The sequence below is a fragment of the Gobio gobio genome (genome assembly GCF_949357685.1).
Source record: "Gobio gobio genome assembly, chromosome: 2".
Taxonomy (NCBI): Eukaryota; Metazoa; Chordata; class Actinopteri; order Cypriniformes; family Gobionidae; genus Gobio; species Gobio gobio.
Window position 1 is genome coordinate 61,661,546 of NC_137098.1, and position 18,697 is coordinate 61,680,242.

Sequence of the window (18,697 nt, forward strand, 5' to 3'; positions counted from 1 at the left end):
TGTCCCAACTTTTTTTGAAATGTGTTGCAGGGGCCCGTTCTTCGTACCTCGCTAACTCAGTTAGCTGGATTTGATTGTTGACGATTTGGCATGATCTTGGATTGTTTGGTTCTTCGAAGCTCATCCTGGACTTGCTGTCATAGTAACAGGTCCGTAAGCTTAAACCTGCTCGGGAGCAGCTTATTTCATGTAAACAGGATTAGATTGCATCTTGAGGTGATACTTAAAATCTGTCCCAGCCACTGCTACTTTATTACAAGAGTGCATTACTGAACCAGGGGCAATAATAATAATTTTAAATAATAATATAAAAATGTTATATTGTATATGTATATGAGAATGTATAATGTTGTGTATAATACTATAGACACAGCCACTTGATTGAGCAATTTATTTGTGATGGAATAATTACTTTATATAATTTTGTTTTTATTGGTTTACACACATGTTGTACAGTTACTCTGAGCCATGCATTAAGTGATTACGTATATTATGGGATGGCTTGATGCAGCGCAATAGAGGATAATTTGATCTTGACCCATAAGAAACTTAAATACTGTCACGTTACAAATCTGCTTCAAATTTAATTAAAAATTAAATAACAACATTGAAATAAAAATGTAAAGGGTGTACAAATACTGTATAAAATCGTGAATATAAATAATTGGTAATCATGTAAAAAAAAAAAAACATTTATAATTTATCTATTATAACTTATGTTGGTTTGGTCGTTTGGCTGTTTCCTTATAAAGGTTCAGAAATTCGTGGGTTTTTTTTGTGTAATTTGTCAAGTTTTTATTTTTTATTTTTTATTTGTCAAGTTTTTTGCCAGGTGGCTTTTTAATTATATGATGTCATTACGTTGCTGTCTTGACGCCAGCCAATCGCTGCATTGCTGATCGTGGTTTCGAGTATCGATGCATCGGCCCTCTTCAGGGAAAAAAAGAACGCTCAGTAATCTTAGATCATTTAATCCAGATATTTTAATCCAATCCGCAAATTCGTTTGAAGAACCAAATTAGCCAGACATCAGTTATCACGATTAAAAGATCTGGGATCTGTCAAATCATCTTAGATGTATTAAGCGAGGTACGAAGAACGGGCCCCTGGTCTGAATGACAGGAAAGGATGCATATTTACAAATGACATGAAGTTGACCAGACAAAACATGAAATATTTTGTGTTTATATTGTCTGCAATGAAATACAAGTCAAAGTAAATTTAGAAATCGCTTCTTTTTTTATTTTATTTGCGTTTTCCATACTGTCCCAACTTTTTCTGATTTGGGGTTGTATGATTCACCACATTTTCAAGCTTTAATTTTCTCATTATTTACCAATTTTGTACACATTTTTGTTACTTTTGTGTTTTTTGTCTTTTTCTTAAACACTTGAATTGCCTTTGTGTAATTGCAGTAGATTTTTTTGATGTCACCATCTCGCTAAGTTTTTCGAGCAGTTCTGACGTGTAATTGTGACCATCATCGATGTCAACGACATGGTATCTGTTCTGACAACAACGAACCACTTTACAGAGCTTTATGTGATCTGAAATAAATTTGTCAATGGGTTGCCCAAGTTTTTTAAGATCTCTGCCGGTGAAGATAATCATCATACGTTTTGTGGTTCCTGAATCTAGTCGGTTTTTGAAAGTGTGGAAAAGACCTTGTTGTTGCTCACTGAATTTAGATATGGGTGTTACCCAGAGAATCACATTGGGGCCAGGGTTGGATAACTTAACACACTTCTGCATTTCCTTGGCCCAACTCGATTGGTTGAGGGAAAAGAGATTTGGAGTGTCCACTACAGTGACCTTTTCCACTGTCTTTGCCATGGACTCTTTTGTCACAGTCCCAGATCCATTTTTGGAAGGAAAGTAATTCCCACCAAGGATGATGTTGCCAACTGTACTTTTCCCAGCTCTGGAAGGCCCTATCACAAGGACCCTCACAGGATGAGGAATGCTGCCAGGGCTCAATGCTGTCATTTTGATGCTCCCAGGGTTCAACGCTGCTGTTTTAAACAATAATAAAGCAGAAACATTTTTAACTTTGGCTTTGACATAGCATCCCATTAAAAGCTGGAGTTAGGGTATTTCACCTCAACTTACATTTTCTGTACATCAGCATGTATGGTAAGCTTGAGCTGTCAAAAAATAAAAGACTTTTTGAATATTTTTTTCTCATTCTACAATTTTTTTTTAACACATCACGAGGGAGAGAGAGAACAACACTCACTTTTCCAGTGATGCTTCTGAACTCTGTAAGATAATGCCAATATTAAATAATAAAATGTACTGACTTGTCATATAAATTTGCTAGTGATATAATGCTAATCAAACAAATGTACCCGTGTTACATTGTAGTCATCGAAACGGTACCATATCCCATTTTCATAAGATCTGATGATTGTATTGTAGTGTCCACTACTGTATCCACCCATATGATTGATAACGGCATACAGTTCATATCCAGGCCTATTATCCTGCAGGGAAAGGTTTATTTCATAAATGTTTAGATCATTTTATACTTATTTTAAATAGCATTTTTCTTTTGGTATGATGAATTGATGAAACCTCATTGGGTAGACTAAGAGGTACATCCAGACGACATTCATTCTTCTTGTGTATCATCTGTATGTAATCAAAGTCAAACCTCTTCAGATGTAGAGTGAGAACAGTGGGATATTCATCTATTTCACTCCACTGCAAAAGTAGGGGAAAAAAGATGTTAGAAACTTCTAAATACTCCACTACTCATAGGCTGATCATATGTTTGAGTGGATGTTGAAAATCACAGTTTCATTTACTCACAGTTTCTGTTTCGGTTTTGCGGTCACATCCTTCACAATACATCCAGTCATCCTTTTCTAGTATTGAATGTTCAAAGAAGGTCTTCAGGCTTTTTTTCTGTAGGGTCAGAAAAATAAACCATGCTGTTTTAGGGGAAGCTACTGTCTCCATAAAAACAAAACATATGATAGTCTTCATACCATATCCCACTTCTCATCATTTCCTGCATCAATAGACAGCAGTATTGAGATGAAGGTGTTGGTTTCTGTGGTTTCTTTGCCACATTTGCCACATTTTGTAATGTTGTTCATTTTCCCTTCAAATACCTGGAACAAATACACTGTGCTGTCATTGGCTGCTTCTTAATGTTATTGCATCACCATAAATGATAAATGATGATAACAGAAGCTGTGTCCCAAATGACGCACTATACACTATGCACTTATACACCATGTACTCATCCGTGTAGTGTTTGAATTTTACATGGTTAATTTGTCATTCAACATCGGAATCTGGAACCCAAACATGTCAACTAATTATGTCCAGCCTGCCTGCCATAGAGCTTGAAAGATACATCCACACACTTAATTTGGTCAATTTAAAAACATGCCCCTTCATTCTCCCACTGTCAAATTGGTGCAACAACCCTAGGACATTTACTCGTACCTCATCGAGTCGCCAGGTAAGCCAGTGAATGATTTAACTTCGTTTTTATAGTAGCCTAGTGTTGTATTTGAGGTAAAAAAAATTATATAATTACTGTTCGGTTTCTCACACAACTTTCCTTTTTAAGTGCACTTTTTCTTTTTGGAATTTTAAGTGTGAACACACTACTTTATACTTAAAAAAATTATAGTATGCGATTTGGGACGCACCTAGAGACTTATTTGTCAGTCGTTTCCCACTTGAAACAGACTTAGCCTACGTTTGTGACATACCTTAGAGGCATGTGTCTCCACTTCTTTTAAAATCTTCCTATAGTACTCCACTGCATCTTGTTGCTCAGAAACTTTAAGGTTAAAAAAAAAGAATTATAAAAACAAGGTTCTAAATTGTGTGTGTGTGTGTGTGTGTGTATATATATAATTACCATATTAATATTTTGACCTGTAAATTAAACTAACCTACCATGTTTAATGCCAAGACTCCTGGTTATACCTTCAGTTGTGGCTGCATTTTTTATAAGCTGTGTAAACAGTTTCTGAAGTTGTAGTAACAGATTTTCCTCACCACAATCTTCAGAAGCTTTAAAACTAAATTGAAATTAAGAAGTAAAGAAAAAAATAATACAATAAAGTGGGACATTAGTAAATAATTGTATCATTAGATGCAATAATCAAAATATCTTCATTCATTCATTCATTCATTCATTTATTGTATACCTCCCCACTGCCTCTCTGAATTCTGGGGTCATGTATAGACACTGCAATACTGCATTCAAGTAGCAGGTGGCGCCTTGATTTTTCAGTCCATTGTATTGGACTTCGTTCCTGAATACAAACGTAACACACGTGAATTAATTAGTTAATTGGGTTGTAGACTTTTCTACAAGTGTCCTCAAATAAGCCTCTAGAAAACGGAACGTCAAAATTGTGTTTTAAGATTATTTCACAATAGCATGCATCAAGTGCACCAATGCAATGAGCAGACAGTTTGGCCTTGATGTTTAGATAGGCTACTTTAAATTGATTTTGTAGGCTATGTGGTGATGTTTTAAGATAAGTAAACCCACCTGTCAGGAGATTCACGTGAACTCTTCGGAGATGTAATAAAGGTGCCGGGGTTCTTCATGCTGTTCGCGGACATTTTAATTGCACCTGTTGTCTTGGCTGATCTGGTTAAACGCATGTGATTAATTATGCATGGGAAATTCTATTTTTGTCACTGGTAGGCTATTTATCACAAAGAAACTACCCAGCAAGCAATTTTGTGTTTAAAAAACGTCAAGGCAAAATTTGGGCTAAACGTGAAATGAAAAACTTACCTTAGAAAAATAACTTTCACCGATATCTTCGGACTGGAGAAGCGCACGTAGGCTACTTCAAATTCCCCACGATCGAAGGGCGCTATACGCATGTGCGAAGCAAATATCACAGATCCGATATCATGCGCACGCAAGTTATTTGAGGTGCCTCAAATGTACCCCTGTACCAACAGCCTACTCGGTCTGCCCCTATCTCAAAGAAATGAAACCAAACACCTTAATCACTGTTGACTTACTTACAGATAGATGATCTATCGCGCAATTCATTTCGGCAAAAACGACAGAACCAAAATCCAGGGCTTGAAGTGGACCCATAGCCGGACTATATATCAGGTCCAAGTTAACCGAGACGGTGAAATTACGGATATTGCTTGCTGGGTATAGGCTAGCTAAACTATCCCACTTAAATTAACTATAAAAGAATATGCAACAGCCTATTGGCATCAGAATTTACCTTATTGAAACTCTTCTTCTGGAACACAGAGGAAATATAGGGGAAACTATATGCGCACGTCCAATTTCGCCAGGCAATTGGTAAATTATAGTTTTACTTTCGATTTTCTTGTAGGCTAGAAATGACGACGGAAACTTGGCTATCAAATGGACTGCACATAAATTCAGAGACAATTATTCAAAACTTATTTTGTTTGTAGCATTCAAATTTTATTACAATATTTTAGGTAGGCTATATATATATATATATATATATGTAAACAGTTATGGTTTATTTATTGAAGAAAAAAAAAAAAAAAAACATGCCAAAGATTCACAAGTCAGAGCCAATTTTCTTCATCGATAAAATATCGGAGACTGTTTTCAAAGAATGTTCTCCGTTTATCCCCGATATATGACAGATAAACCACATTTACAATAGCATGCAGATTACACACTCATCATTATAGTAAGCAACAATTGTCTCTGTGGGTCTGTTTAAACGGTGATGTTGGACATGATCCCGATAGCGACTCGATCTTCCTAACCTCCAGGTAAACGTAAAACCATGAAGAGAGTGGAGCGATCCTTAATCTGATGGTCTAAAAACGTGTCATTGTCCTCTAGTTGTTTATCGGTGTACAGCAGTCTCAAGGACGATGGATCATCCCCTATGGTAAAATAAAGGCAGGTTATTTTACATGGAATTTATTTAATACATTTCATGGCTGGCCTAAATGCCGTCGTCACGATTCTGAACTTTCATATGATATTCTCTTTTCTCCACAGATGCGAACATTAAAATACTATTGGCTATTAAGCCTATTATAGTCTCTAACATATTTTTGCGATGCGGAAATCACCACCGATTACAAATGTGACCAGGAAACATGTCTATTTGCACAAGTTACTTTCACAAAGGCATATTACCTGCGGCACCTGGCAGTTTTTCTGCAAGTTTCTTTTTGAATTCCAAAATAGTCATTTTGTTGAATTCTTCCTCCGAGTTCGCAACATCAACCGTTTTTTTCTCCCCCTTTATTCCAACCACCATAATCTGGAAAATCTTTCCCATTTTAGAAGAACACCTAAAACAAGTTAGCCTACAGCAAAACGTCTTATAAAATGTGGACGTTTCACTTTCTGTTTTTATGCTTGCGAGGTGTTGACGCCTACATCTGATAAAATACTCTGACCTGGCTATACGCCTTTCTTTATGCTGTCTTTAAATAGGCTAATAGACAAGCCTAACGTGGCATTTTGACTAGCCTATGATAACAAAATGATTTTTTCTCAGATAATAAAAAAAGCAAACCGTAGCCTAATATCCAAGGCTGTTCCTTTTTAAATAGGCTACCGTTTGACTATTATATGACAGTTAATTTTGTCGTCCAGATTTAATATTTGATCTGCATGTAGAATTAAATAGCCTAGATCTACAATTAGCTGCCTCTAATTGTAGATCTAGTAGGCTAAGAAAACGACGCATCTCAACCCATCAGTCGGGAAGTCATGTGACAAACTGGAAAGAGAAACACTGTCAACATTTAGTCTAGGTTTCATTTCTGAACCGACTGGAACTGCTGGAGCAAAAATGACGGAACAGCACGAAGAAAAACGCTACGACCCCAATGACAAAACACTGAAGTTTGTAACGCGCCAGGATGACATAAGTATGTATTTATTACTGTTTCTATATTCGTTCTTATTTTAGGGACGCAGAGAGTAACCGAAACCAAGTGCGCTTTGTCTCAACAAATCCCAACGTTTGGCATTTAGACATTCGGTTTCCTTTAAACTCTTTGTGCATTTCATGTTTTCAGCCCAAACAAACTACAAATGCCCTTTGCATAGCACACGGCTTAATTTCAAATAGAAAATATAGTAATTAACCCTGTCAATTTAACAATTTAATGACAACCCAAACTAATAGTAGGCTAAAATGTTCAGAAAAATATAAATTTTATTGCACAAAGCTCTGTTTTGGAATTAACATTTCATATGTTTTATGATAATTTTGGAAATTTAAATGTATAAAATACTTTAGCTAAATCCATTAAATACAACACAGTTTGGCCTAAATGTATTAAACTAGCTGTAATTGACTTATTATTCATTTTGCAAAAGGCTTGTTTCCCCACCAGATTATTAATCTGATATTTTCTGTATTCAGAACTGATTTTAAATCTATTAAACTAGTTGGTTTGATACCTCAAGGCAACAGTGTTGTAGTTGAATGGATTTACAGTATTGCATTAAAGTTCCTAAATTATTTTAAAACATATGAAAAGCTAATTCCAAAATTGATGACAACAGAAAAGCTAATTGCCTTGTACAACTATTAGTTTGAATAGCATAATGTCATAAAGTTAAATTGTTTCATTGATTTATAGGTCTAATTAATATACATTTTATTTTTTGAAATTAAACTTTGTGCTATGCAAAGTACATTTGTTTATGTATATCTGAGTTGGTTTGGGCTGAAAACATGAAATGTTGAGAGTTTAATGAATGTCAAATATAAACTGTACCGCGCCGTTTAATATTGGAAGCTTAATGGCTGGATGTGAAGTGCATTTCTGCAATGGCATTGTTTACCAAAACTTTCTTTTTTGTCAGTATAATTTCAAGTTGACGGCTATATTGCCCAACGAAACCAAATTTACCAAGTGCACCTTAGCTATTTTAGAGCAATCTAACATGCTATTAAAGGGATAGATCACCCAAAAATGAAAATTAGCCCATGATTCACTCACCCTCAAGTCATCCTATATGTGTATATGACATTCTTCTTTCAGACGAATAAAATCGGAGTTATAATAAAAAAGTCCTGGCTAATCCAAGCATTATAATGGCAGTGAATTGTTGCGTTGTTTATAAAGTCCATAAAAGTGCATCTATCCAACATATAACTGCTCCACATGGCTCCTTGGGGTTAATAAAGGCCTTCTGAAGCGAATTGGTGTGTTTGTGTAAAAAAAAAAACTACCATATTTAAAACTTTATAGACTAAAAAAATAACTAACTTCCGGCGGAAAGCCGTGCGCAATTCGACTTACGGCAAAAGAGTGACCCCTGACGTGATGTACAGGAGCATCGCACGCTTTGCTGCCTCTCGCGGATAGGGCAAGGCAACAAACTCAAGCCCCTCTAATATCCAAATCCTCTGCCATTTCTCTTTAAAGGGGGGGTGAAATGCTGTTGTATGCATACTGAGTTTTTTACACTGTTAAAGACTTGGATTCCCATGCTAAACAAGGAAAAGTTTCAAAAAATAAGTTGGACGTTTGATGGAGTACTTGTGTGCCAAAAATACTCCTTCCGGTTTCTCACAAGTTTCTGAAAGTTTTTTTTTCGAGTATGGGTCTGTGTGACGTCAAATGTATGGGGCGCCGTTTGTAAAGCGACTCACGCTGAAAATAACAGCAACATTTTGACACATTTAGCTTCAAACAATGTTTAAAAAACTGGTATGAATTTTTGGCGGTCACTTTTTTAGCACATTTACAACAATATTTATCAACTTAGAGATATTTTAAATAGTTAAATCTAAATGTTAAATCTAAATCTAAATGTTAAATCTAAATCTAAATGTTAAATCTGTTAAATCTAAATCTAAATGTTAAATCTAAATCTAAATGTTAAATCTGTTAAATCTAAATGTTAAATCTAAATCTAAATGTTAAATCTAAATCTAAATGCTAAATCTAAATGTTAAATCTAAACGTTAAATCTAAATGTTACATCTAAATCTAAATGTAAAATCTAAATGTTAAATCTAAACGTTAAATCTAAATGTTAAATCTAAATGTTAAATCTAAATGTTAAATCTAAATACTAAATCTAAATCTAAATGTTAAATCATTTTTTTTGTTAAATCATTTAAAAACATTTAGAATTAACATTTAGATTTAGATGTAACATTTAGATTTAACGTTTAGATTTAACATTTAGATTTAGCATTTAGATTTAGATTTAACATTTAGATTTAGATTTAACATTTAGATTTAGATTTAACATTTAGATTTAGCATTTAGATTTAACATTTAGATTTAGCATTTAGATTTAGATTTAACATTTAGATTTAACATTTAGATTTAACATTTAGATTTAGATTTAACATTTAGATTTAGCATTTAGATTTAACATTTAGATTTAACATTTAGATTTAACATTTAGATTTAACATTTAGATTTAGATTTAACACTTAGATTTAACATTTAGATTTAACATTTAGATTTAACATTTAGATTTAACATTTAGATATAAGATTTAGATTTAACATTTAGATTTAACAATTAACATTTAGATTTAACATTTAGATTTAACTATTTAAAATATCTCTAAGTTGACAAATATTGTTCAGAGGTGGGTAGAGTAGCCAAAATCTGTACTCAAGTAAAAGTACAAGTACTTACTGAAATATTTACTCAAGTAAAAGTAAAAGTAACAATCGTAATATTTACTTGAGTAAGAGTAAAAAAGTATTCGATGAGAAAACTACTCAAGTAGTTAGTTACTAGTTACTTTCGATCTGATTGATAAGCGAAAACCCTGAATTTCAGGCTACTTGGAGAGCTTTCACACACCTCTCTGTAACACTTTACAATAAGGTTGTATTAGTTAACATTAGTTAATGTATTAGTTAACATGAACTAACCATGAACAACACCTCTGTTCAGCATTAGTTAATCTTTTTCAACGTTAGTTCATAAAAATCCAGCTGTTCATGGTTTATTCATGTTAGTTCACAGTGCATTGACTAATGTTAACAATATTTTAATAATGCATTAGTAAATGTTTAAATTAACATAAAGATAAATAAGTGCTTTATAAGTGCAGTTCATTATTAGTTCATGTTAACTAATGTAAGCTAATGAACCTTATATATATATAATATATATATATATATATGTGTGTGTGTGTGTGTGTGTGTGTGTGTGTGTGTGTGTGTGTGTGTGTGTGTGTGTGTGTGTGTGTGTGTGTGTGTGTGTTTTTGTGAAATATCAGGACACAAATGTGTATAATGACATGGGTATGACATAGGTATTACAAAAAGAGGGTGAAATATGAGGACGTTCCCCATGTCCTCACTTTTCAAAATGCTTATAAATCACACAGAACAAGTTTTTTTTCACAGAAAGTGAACTGCACAGTCTCCTGTGAGGGCTAGGTTTAGGGGCAGGGTCAGTGTAAGGGGATAGAAAATACGGTTTGTACGGTATAAAAACCATTACGCCTATGGAATGTCCTCACATTTCACAAAAACAAACATGTGTGTGTGTGTGTGTGTGTGTGTGTGTGTGTGTGTGTGTGTGTGTGTGTGTGTGTGTGTGTGAGATTAATGGTTAAACAGTGTAAATAAATGGTGTGCTGGGCTAACTAGAGCTCTTTTTAAAACATACTTTGTTCTTATATTTGTATAAGTATATAGGCTATTCTTTAGGTAGGAATAAAATACAATACCGTTTTTATTTGTATGTATTTTCTACACTTCAGACAGGTGTCTGTCCGGATTTGTGTATAAATGCAAGACGTCACATTAGGCTATTCAATTTGTTTCGTTTTGTGAAGAAAAGGATATGTAAATGTGAAGATGAGAACGTTTGTTCGTGGACGTGTATTGTTTGGAGGATTCAAACGATTCATTGCTTGCACAAGAGCGCATATGAGGAAAACACTCGGACAGTGTGTGAAATAGTATTATAATAAGGGAAAATTCCCCATAGTTACCAAATGACCGTTAATAGTGTTCAAATATAGGCATCATTGTGACACTTACCGCTACATGTTCTTTTCAGGGTGGAATTCTTGTATGCTGAGAGATGTCAGTTCGTTTTGGTGCACACAACATGCATCGCATTATGAAACTATTCTTTTTGACATCTTGGAGTGAAAACATAGACTGAACTTGAGGCCACGGGCAATCTGCCTCCCGTAGCTCACACACATCTTCCGACTAAACGCGCGCTAATTATAAGCGGGTGATGCGTAGCAACCTCTCGCGAAGCAGCCTCTCCAACGTTTCGCGAGACTTGCGAAAGTCATATTCACTTATTTTAATATATATAATATAATTATTACCATTTGACAGTAACGGAGGAACGCCACCGAATGTAACTAAGTAAAAGTACAGTTTTTTCACAAGAAATTTACTTGAGTAAGAGTAAAAGTTCCCATCTTTAAATCTACTCTAAAAGTACAAGTTACCCAAAAAATGTACTCAAGTAAATGTAACGAAGTAAATGTAATTCGTTACTACCCACCTCTGATATTGTTGTAAATGTGCTAAAAAAGTGACCGCCAAAAATTCATACCAGTTTTTTAAACATTGTTTGAAGCTAAATGTGTCAAAATGATGCTGTTATTTTCAGCGTGAGCCGCTTTACAAACGGCGCCCCATACAAATGGGGCGGAATTTCCTTATACGGGTCCTAAGGGCACTTCTCCCGGAAGGGCGCGCGCGCACCCGGTAACCAGAGCGAGAGAGCGAAAGCAGTACGCTCATCAAATCGCTTTGCTCGGCCGCGCTGCAGTCACAGGACTTCACGACATCAACAATGTCACCAAAAATGTGTGTTTTTGGTTGTCAGGGCTAGACAACCCTGTACAGCTTCCCAAAGAACCCAGCGTTAATGGGACAGTGGATGGAGTTTGTTTTACCAGAGCAGCAACGGAGTTGTGCAAGTGTTTTGTTTGTTCCCTGCATTTCGGTGACGATTGTTTTATAAACAAGGTCCAGTTCGACGCCGGATTTGTAGCTCGTCTAATGCTGAAAGATGGAGCAGTCCCAGCGATAAAGGTTCACGGTCGTGACTTGTGTTTTGGAAGCAGGCGGTGAGTTGTTAACTATTGACTCGTTCATTCAAATGTGCTACTATTCCATTGTTTTTCTATGTAAACACGCACTAGTCTGACGTGCAAAACCGTTCCGCTTGCTACTGCTAACATTAAATCACATATGATAGTCCATAAACCAAATTATATCCTCATAAACCATGAGTCAACGCACACAAATGTTGTAAAACTAGCGCATGACAAGCCTCTAAGCAAGTATATAAGTTACAGTTACAGTACATACCATTGAGACATCCTGTTGTAGTCGTCTTTGCTGCTTCTCCGGTTCAATTTCAGCCTCTAGATCTGATTCTGGATCATATATGTATGGCTGAATCTGATTGATATTCAGGGTTTATTTAGGATAACTTTTTTTCCCTGACGTTTAAGGATGTCACAGCTTTCAGACGCTCTCAACGCAATAGCTGTGCATGCTCGTGATTCTTTAGCTCCGCCCACACGACACGCCTCCAGCCGCTCTGCTTTTTTCAGAAAGACTCAGTACAGCGTATCTTTCTTTTATAAATATAATAAAACTAAAGACTTTTCGGAGATATGAAGGATGCAATACTACTCTACAGGTACTCAAGATTGACTGAAACTCAGTTTCACCCCCCCTTTAAAAATTCTCTTTTAGACTCTAATTCATGATCAGTGTTTTGTTTGGCTCTATCCTCTGCGTTCGTCAATAGGAATGCTTAAAGGGTTCAAGGGTTACTCTTTCGTCCGTAAATCGATGCGTACGGCTTTCCGCCGGAAGTTAGTTATTTTAGTTTTTTTAATATGAATATTTTTCTTACACAAACGCGCCACTTCGCTTCAGAAGTTTTTTTTAACCCCCCAGAGCCGTGTGGAGCAGTTTTATGATGGATAGATACCCTTTTATGGACTTCATAAACAAGGCAACAATTCACTGCCATTATAATGCTTGGATTAGCCAGGACTTTTTAAATATAACCGATTTTATTCATCTGAAAGAAAAATGTTATTTGTGAAATAAACAGCTATGGAAATTTAGAAATTAAAGTTAAAGCTCAAATCTTCTCCCGAAGACCCCGAAAAAAGTTTTTATAGCATCAGATAACTAACTAAAGCCAAACTTATTTAAAGAACGAGCACTTGAAAGTACATCAGCGTGACAAAAACGACATAAAATGACAGAAACCATCTTTGGGGAAAAAAAAATATTTGAAGTGTACTTTGATTGTTTAGTTTGTCTGTGCCCCATTACATTACATGGAGAGGGCGAGGTTTATGACCTATACTGCATCCAGCCACTTGGGGGCGATCAAGACGCTTTGGCTTCACTTTTCAGGACTTGTGTGGCACGCTTGGTTAGGGCAAACACATTAGAAGTAGTGAACACACACACACATGAAGCCCACACAGAGAGCAGTGGGCAGCTACCCAAGCTCGAGGGCACAAGTGATTTCCTGCCGTTATTGAAAATTGAACCCGCAACTTTCGAGTTACCAGTCTAACCAGTACAACTGCCCCCCAATTAACTAATGGACTTTCAGCCGGGGATGATGACCCTGACACTCGTCGTGCTGAGATGTCATGTGGCCATGCTGTCACTCCACAGTCACTGACTGCGTGGTGTCGAAGTCTACTAGACCAGGTATTTAGAATAAAGAATCAGTACTTGTTAACAGGCACAGAATTACATGAATCTATAATTATTTCTGCCTTTCATTCTCAGGGTCAGCACAAGTTTATGTGCCCTGCACTTAAAGATGACACAATACAAAGATGCAATGCAGAATGGCCCTATGTGGAGGTGCGGAGGTTGGCTGTACTGACACAAGAGGAACAGAGCCATTTTGAAGAGACAATGGCTGTCCTGGCAGCAGCTGAGTACTGCGAACACAAAACAGTGAGTTACTACCATAAATTATGCATGTATCCAAAAATAATTGCATCCTTATATTCATCTATGTTTTTCAATTAAAAAGTTACTTTTAAGATAGCATATATGCTTATTTTTGTTGAATTTCTAATCTAATTATCTTTGATCTATTTATCTTCAGTGTCCTGGCTGTAAAACATTTGTTGAGAGAGATGACATTACCAACCTCTGTGCCATTTGCACTATCTGCACGGCTGAGATGGTTCGGACATTTCAGTTCTGCTGGCAGTGTATGAGAGAGTGGAAAGGTCCAGGCCCTCGATCTGACCGCTGTGACAACCCTGGCTGCACCAATCCCGACATCGAAAAGCTGTCAAAATGTCGTGATATAAAACTACCTGAAGTTAAAGATGTTAGCTGTCCTTCCATGCGAGCTTGTCCCACTTGTGGCAATCTTGTGGAGCACGATACAACAGGGTGCAAGAATATCATATGCAATCGATGCAGGGTAGAATTCTGCTTCGTCTGTCTGAAAGTCACTAAAACATGTTTACTAACAAGCAGTTACTTCATTGGCTGTTCAGCTGGGGTCGCGCCTCGGCAGACTTCTATTCCTACCTGGAACAGAAATGAAAACCATTGAAGAAGCCAAACAAAATGACGTGTTAAAGGCACAATATGTACGATTTTTGGATTAAAAGATCCAAAAACCAATGGAAACATGTTATTTTGTTTACTTACATTATCCCAAAAGTTTCCAATAAGGTTCAAATCCCAAGTGATTCTATATGAAAATCAACTATGTAAGGTGAAGGCTTTTTGTCCATGTCTGTACATTGTTCTTATTCTCTTAATAAAATGGTATGGAATTAAATGGGTATGGAATTAAATGGATTGTGTTCATAAGTATCATAACTGCACTACCATATGAAAATTAAGTCAGTTAGCTGAGGAATATTGTGCCATGGTACATTTAATCAGTACTAAAAAGTGATTTTTCAAAGTTGTAAATAAAACAAAGATTACTGGAGTACATTTGACAAGAAAACACTATTGAAGTATTGGACTTTCAATGTGCTACTTGCCACTCCTTAATTTCTGAGTAATTTCTGAGTGAAAACTGTTGCTACACTAAATCTTTTTCAGAGTATACGAGCTTAAGACATTAACGGTCACTGTTGCTACACTAAAACTTTTTCAGAGTATACGAGCTTAAGACATCAACTGTCAACGGTCACCTTTGAAATTGAATTTCCCTTAACTGCCCAATCCTTCCAGCAATGAAAGCGAGTGGAACCGAGGTGTACTTGTTTTGGTTTCTGTGATACTGAAACCGAATATCTTGGCAAATGTTCTCTGAGAAAGTACCACGAGATTTCAAAGAGGAAAACATTACCAGTGGGGAAATCTGGGCTAAACAGGGACAAGGCGAAGTCTTCAATCACAGGGGAATGATAGAAGACCCTCTTAACCTTGTTACCCATCTCAGTTCTTTTTTAATATTACTGAAACCTTTAAGACATCACCAGGCATTCATATAGTTTTTATTATACTGCAGACATCAGAATATTATAGTCATTTTAAATGATGCATATATAGAGACATTTTTAAGTGAGTATGTGTTTATTTAGCATGAGGCAATGTATTTCACTCTAAACAAGAAAAATTTATAGTAAAATTTTACAACAAAATAATTGGACCCATCTCTTAACATTGATGCAAAAGAGAAAAAAAACTCTTAATAGGGGCTATTCAGATGCAGAACTTTGACTGGACGTCGTCTGTGTTGAGCAGGCGCTCTGCTGTTGAGACTTGAGCTTCTTGTAGTATTTCTGAAGGAGAGAAAGAGGAAAAAGGTAACTTAAAATAGATGCAAGTGTTCAGAATGGACTAAAAACAGTACTTTAGGTTAGGGATGCTCATTTCGGTCATTTTCATGACCGACAACCACTGCTCATTATCCGATTATTAACCGTTAACTGATAAGATTATAATATTGAATTGGCATTAAATAAAAATACAATTGACGAGTGTCTCAAACCCGTGTAAAAAGTATTTTTATCGGGTTAATTTAACCGTTCAAACAGCCACATACAGAACAGAATCAACAACAGAACCTGGGTTCACACAATCAAATTTTCACGTAACCTGTGCGTTTCTGACAACAGAGAAAAACAGAATTAAATATACATAAAAAGAATAAAATAAATAGGCCTACACTAAATATTTTCCACTTAAATGATTACCAAATTAAGATGACAAAAAATACAGAAAAAATACACTGGATCCGTTTGAAGCTTTGAAGAAGCGGAATAGTTTTTTTCGTCAAATAAAAATAGCAAGCCTACCTCAATCCACACCTTGATTGGTTTTTATTTTTTTTAAAGTAATATGTCAAAGTTATGTGGGTTAGTCTGGAGCGCAGCCTGTTGACAGTTAGACCCGCTGCAGAAAACACCCTCTCAAGCCTTGTTTATACTTTAATCGGTCTCGTGTCTCCGCAGCACGAGCCTCCGCTGATTGCGCGCGTGCCTTGTCTGTTTGGGGAAGTGTTTATACTCAGCGCGCTCACCGTTGTGCTGTTCTTTGAAACGACAGAGCGCGACTCTGCGTAATTGTTCTATAAACTATCAGGAAACAGCGGCGAGAAGAACATACGTGACAATGTTTACTTTAGTAAACTTGACCAAAGCCACACTACGAAAAGCCTTAAACAAGGCTTCAGATGGCACTGATGCCCTGGGAATACAGAGATAACACCTCTCTAGAGCGGCCAGCCTTGGGAAGCATCTTTCATTTGCTTTCCACCAGTCAAAAGGTTGTACTACTGCTGTATTTTAATACCGCGTAGCATATTTTGCAAGAAAACCTTGTCGCCCTTTCTGTCGAAATGGTCCCACACAATAGGCTTCTTCATTCCCATTGCTTCATGTCTCGACATGTGGTTGCAAGTGTCGACGCGCCCTGAGAGTTAACAAATACATTTTTCTTTAACCATGCCACAAACAAAACAAAAAAAAGCGTTAAAAAAACCCTTTAAACCGTTTAACTGATTTTAATAGTATTAATCGGTCAAAGTTCTTACTATCGGTTAACGGTTAAACGTTCAATATGAACATCCCTACTTTAAGTATCTATACACTGATCAGGCATTACATTCTGACCACTGACAGATGAAGTGGATAACACTGATTATCTCTTCATCACAGCCCGTTAGTGGGTGGGATACAGGGTTTGAAATTAACACCCGTCAATCCGCCAAATGCGGGTAAAAATCAGCTGTGGCGGTAACTTATGGCGGGAAGAAAAAAAAAAAGATACAGCATAGTATCGCGGATGGCAAGTATTGAGATTTTCAGGAACTGAATTTCAGCTCGTATTGTGCAAAATTTTACCATAAGCTCCACTGTGTGTGCAGGAGGGGCATATTTCTGTGAACCGCTCTCTCCATGTTTATATGTTAGTTAAACGTGTTGATGTGACACGCAAGTGCAAGCCCTGCAATACAACAGAACTTCACTCGCAATTACAATCAAAGAAGCTTGCCACTTCCGCCGTAAAACCGGTAACATCACTTGCCTACCGCGGCACTGGCAAGCCTAATAAATGTTGAAATTGATATCGCACTTCAATTATACTCTAATGTCGAATGTCTCTCATTAATGTTTAAAAACAGTTTCATTGAGACAGTATCAATGTTAGTATCAGTGATACTGGCCTTCATTCTTAAAAAGCTCAAAAAGTTCATTTCAAACCCTGGTGGGATATATTAGGCAGCAAGTGAACATTTTGTCCTCAAAGTTGATGTGTTAGAAGCAGGAAAAATGGGCAAGCGTAAGGATTTGAGCGAGTTTGACAAGCGCCAAATTGTGATGGCTAGACGACTGGGTCAGAGCATCTCCAAAACTGCAGCTCTTGTGGGGTGTTCCCGGTCTGCAGTGGTCAGTGTCTATCAGAAGTGCTCCAAGTAAGGAACAGTGGTGAACCGGCGACAGGGTCATGGGCAGCCAAGGCTCATTGATGCACATGGGGAGTGAAGGCTGGCCCGTGTGGTCTGATCAAAGAGACGAGCTACTGTTGATCAAATTGCTCAAGAAGTTAATGCTGGTTCTGATAGAAAGGTGTCAGAATACACAGAGCATCACAGTTTGTTGAGTATGGGGCTGCATAGCCACTGACCAGTCAGGGTGCCCATGCCGACCCCTGTCCACAGCCGAAAAGCACCAGCATGGGCAAGTAACCATCAGAACTGCCTGATCAGTGTATTTAATACCAGTAAGAAAATAAGGTGCAATTAATATTCAGAATTAAAAAGTAATTTGTACCTCCATGTTCTGGTAATGCCTTAGGCTACTACAATGACTTTTCTTAGCCGTTTCCTCATTGCCGTAGAACAGAGAGCAGAGTCTGCAGAAGAAACCTGTCTTGGGCACCACAAAGTCAACCCCTATGAAACACAGATAAGAAAATATCAGAGAAATTACTTTTCTTGTGTGATAATGCATATGAATCAGTCATTTATCATAGCATTATCAAACAAAGCCTTTTTGGTTAGAGAAAGCAATAAATTAGTGCTGATGTCAGTGTCATTTGTAGTGGATCTCTTACCAATGGGGTTGTCTGGGATAAATGGGGGCAAGGTGAAGTCTTCAATCACAGGGGATTGAGAGCGGGCCTTTTTAGCCTCTGGTTCCTCTATCAGCTCCGTCTCCTGACATTGCTTGGATTCTTTTGCAAATGAAGAAAAGGAAAAAGTAAGAACACAATAGTACAAAAACAGCTGAAATATATTAAAATGAGATGTA

The 18,697-nt window shown here is 36.7% G+C and overlaps 4 protein-coding genes across 10 annotated transcripts in view; 1 reads left to right on the forward strand and 3 right to left on the reverse strand.

The window, feature by feature from the left end:
- Nucleotides 1-815: 815 nt before the first annotated feature.
- LOC307121380 (ubiquitin carboxyl-terminal hydrolase 47) lies at nucleotides 816-4,952 on the reverse strand. The gene is made up of 12 exons (XM_079808964.1): nucleotides 4,775-4,952; nucleotides 4,523-4,624; nucleotides 4,173-4,280; nucleotides 3,919-4,043; nucleotides 3,729-3,799; nucleotides 2,991-3,116; nucleotides 2,812-2,907; nucleotides 2,575-2,703; nucleotides 2,349-2,483; nucleotides 2,237-2,259; nucleotides 2,110-2,144; nucleotides 816-2,012 (listed from the first exon to the last, which is right to left on the reverse strand). The coding sequence occupies exons 1-12, from the start codon at nucleotides 4,864-4,866 to the stop codon at nucleotides 1,357-1,359; spliced, it is 1,698 nt and encodes a 565-aa protein (XP_079665090.1). The 5' UTR covers nucleotides 4,867-4,952; the 3' UTR covers nucleotides 816-1,356.
- Nucleotides 4,953-5,601: 649 nt separating this feature from the next.
- On the reverse strand, nucleotides 5,602-6,431 carry LOC307121412 (uncharacterized protein). The gene is made up of 2 exons (XM_079809001.1): nucleotides 6,137-6,431; nucleotides 5,602-5,877 (listed from the first exon to the last, which is right to left on the reverse strand). Exons 1-2 carry the CDS (start codon nucleotides 6,279-6,281, stop codon nucleotides 5,750-5,752), a joined length of 273 nt encoding a protein of 90 aa, XP_079665127.1. The 5' UTR covers nucleotides 6,282-6,431; the 3' UTR covers nucleotides 5,602-5,749.
- On the forward strand, nucleotides 6,358-14,779 carry LOC307121390 (uncharacterized protein). 3 transcript variants are annotated; one of them, XM_079808977.1, is made up of 4 exons: nucleotides 6,358-6,879; nucleotides 13,564-13,664; nucleotides 13,746-13,919; nucleotides 14,074-14,779. In XM_079808977.1, exons 1-4 carry the CDS (start codon nucleotides 6,801-6,803, stop codon nucleotides 14,533-14,535), a joined length of 816 nt encoding a protein of 271 aa, XP_079665103.1. In that variant the 5' UTR covers nucleotides 6,358-6,800; the 3' UTR covers nucleotides 14,536-14,779. The 3 variants fall into 3 exon arrangements, with proteins under 3 accessions (XP_079665103.1, XP_079665102.1, XP_079665104.1); XM_079808978.1 differs by lacking the exon at nucleotides 6,358-6,879 and adding an exon at nucleotides 11,685-12,043 and having other exon boundaries at nucleotides 14,074-14,763; XM_079808976.1 differs by having other exon boundaries at nucleotides 6,657-6,879; nucleotides 13,564-13,919; nucleotides 14,074-14,671.
- Nucleotides 14,780-15,416: 637 nt separating this feature from the next.
- Nucleotides 15,417-18,697, reverse strand: part of znf638 (zinc finger protein 638) — a 36,607-nt gene continuing 33,326 nt past the window's right edge. For all 5 annotated transcript variants that reach the window (XM_079808913.1, XM_079808912.1, XM_079808915.1 and 2 more), the window contains 3 exons: nucleotides 18,501-18,620; nucleotides 18,218-18,339; nucleotides 15,417-15,724 (listed from right to left, as the gene is read on the reverse strand). In XM_079808913.1, coding sequence (XP_079665039.1) covers nucleotides 15,641-15,724; nucleotides 18,218-18,339; nucleotides 18,501-18,620 — 326 coding nt within the window. In that variant the 3' untranslated portion in view covers nucleotides 15,417-15,640. The remainder of the gene's footprint in view (nucleotides 15,725-18,217; nucleotides 18,340-18,500; nucleotides 18,621-18,697) is intronic.

What these genes read in the sequence shown, in the direction of transcription:
- LOC307121380 (XM_079808964.1), bottom strand. Translation starts at nt 4,866, where the DNA reads ATGCGTATAGCGCCCTTCGATCGTGGGGAATTTGAAGTAGCCTACGTG. An exon ending in ATGATGAGAAGTGGGATATG is followed by an intron (nt 2,908 to 2,990) that starts GTATGAAGACTA and finishes CTGACCCTACAG; the next exon opens with AAAAAAAGCCTGAAGACCTT. An exon ending in CATGCTGATGTACAGAAAAT is followed by an intron (nt 2,013 to 2,109) that starts GTAAGTTGAGGT and finishes TGTTTAAAACAG; the next exon opens with CAGCGTTGAACCCTGGGAGC.
- LOC307121412 (XM_079809001.1), bottom strand. Translation starts at nt 6,281, where the DNA reads ATGGGAAAGATTTTCCAGATTATGGTGGTTGGAATAAAGGGGGAGAAA. An exon ending in AAAACTGCCAGGTGCCGCAG is followed by an intron (nt 5,878 to 6,136) that starts GTAATATGCCTT and finishes ATTTTACCATAG; the next exon opens with GGGATGATCCATCGTCCTTG.
- LOC307121390 (XM_079808976.1), top strand. Translation starts at nt 6,801, where the DNA reads ATGACGGAACAGCACGAAGAAAAACGCTACGACCCCAATGACAAAACA. An exon ending in AACGCGCCAGGATGACATAA is followed by an intron (nt 6,880 to 13,563) that starts GTATGTATTTAT and finishes ATGGACTTTCAG; the next exon opens with CCGGGGATGATGACCCTGAC. An exon ending in AGTACTGCGAACACAAAACA is followed by an intron (nt 13,920 to 14,073) that starts GTGAGTTACTAC and finishes ATTTATCTTCAG; the next exon opens with TGTCCTGGCTGTAAAACATT.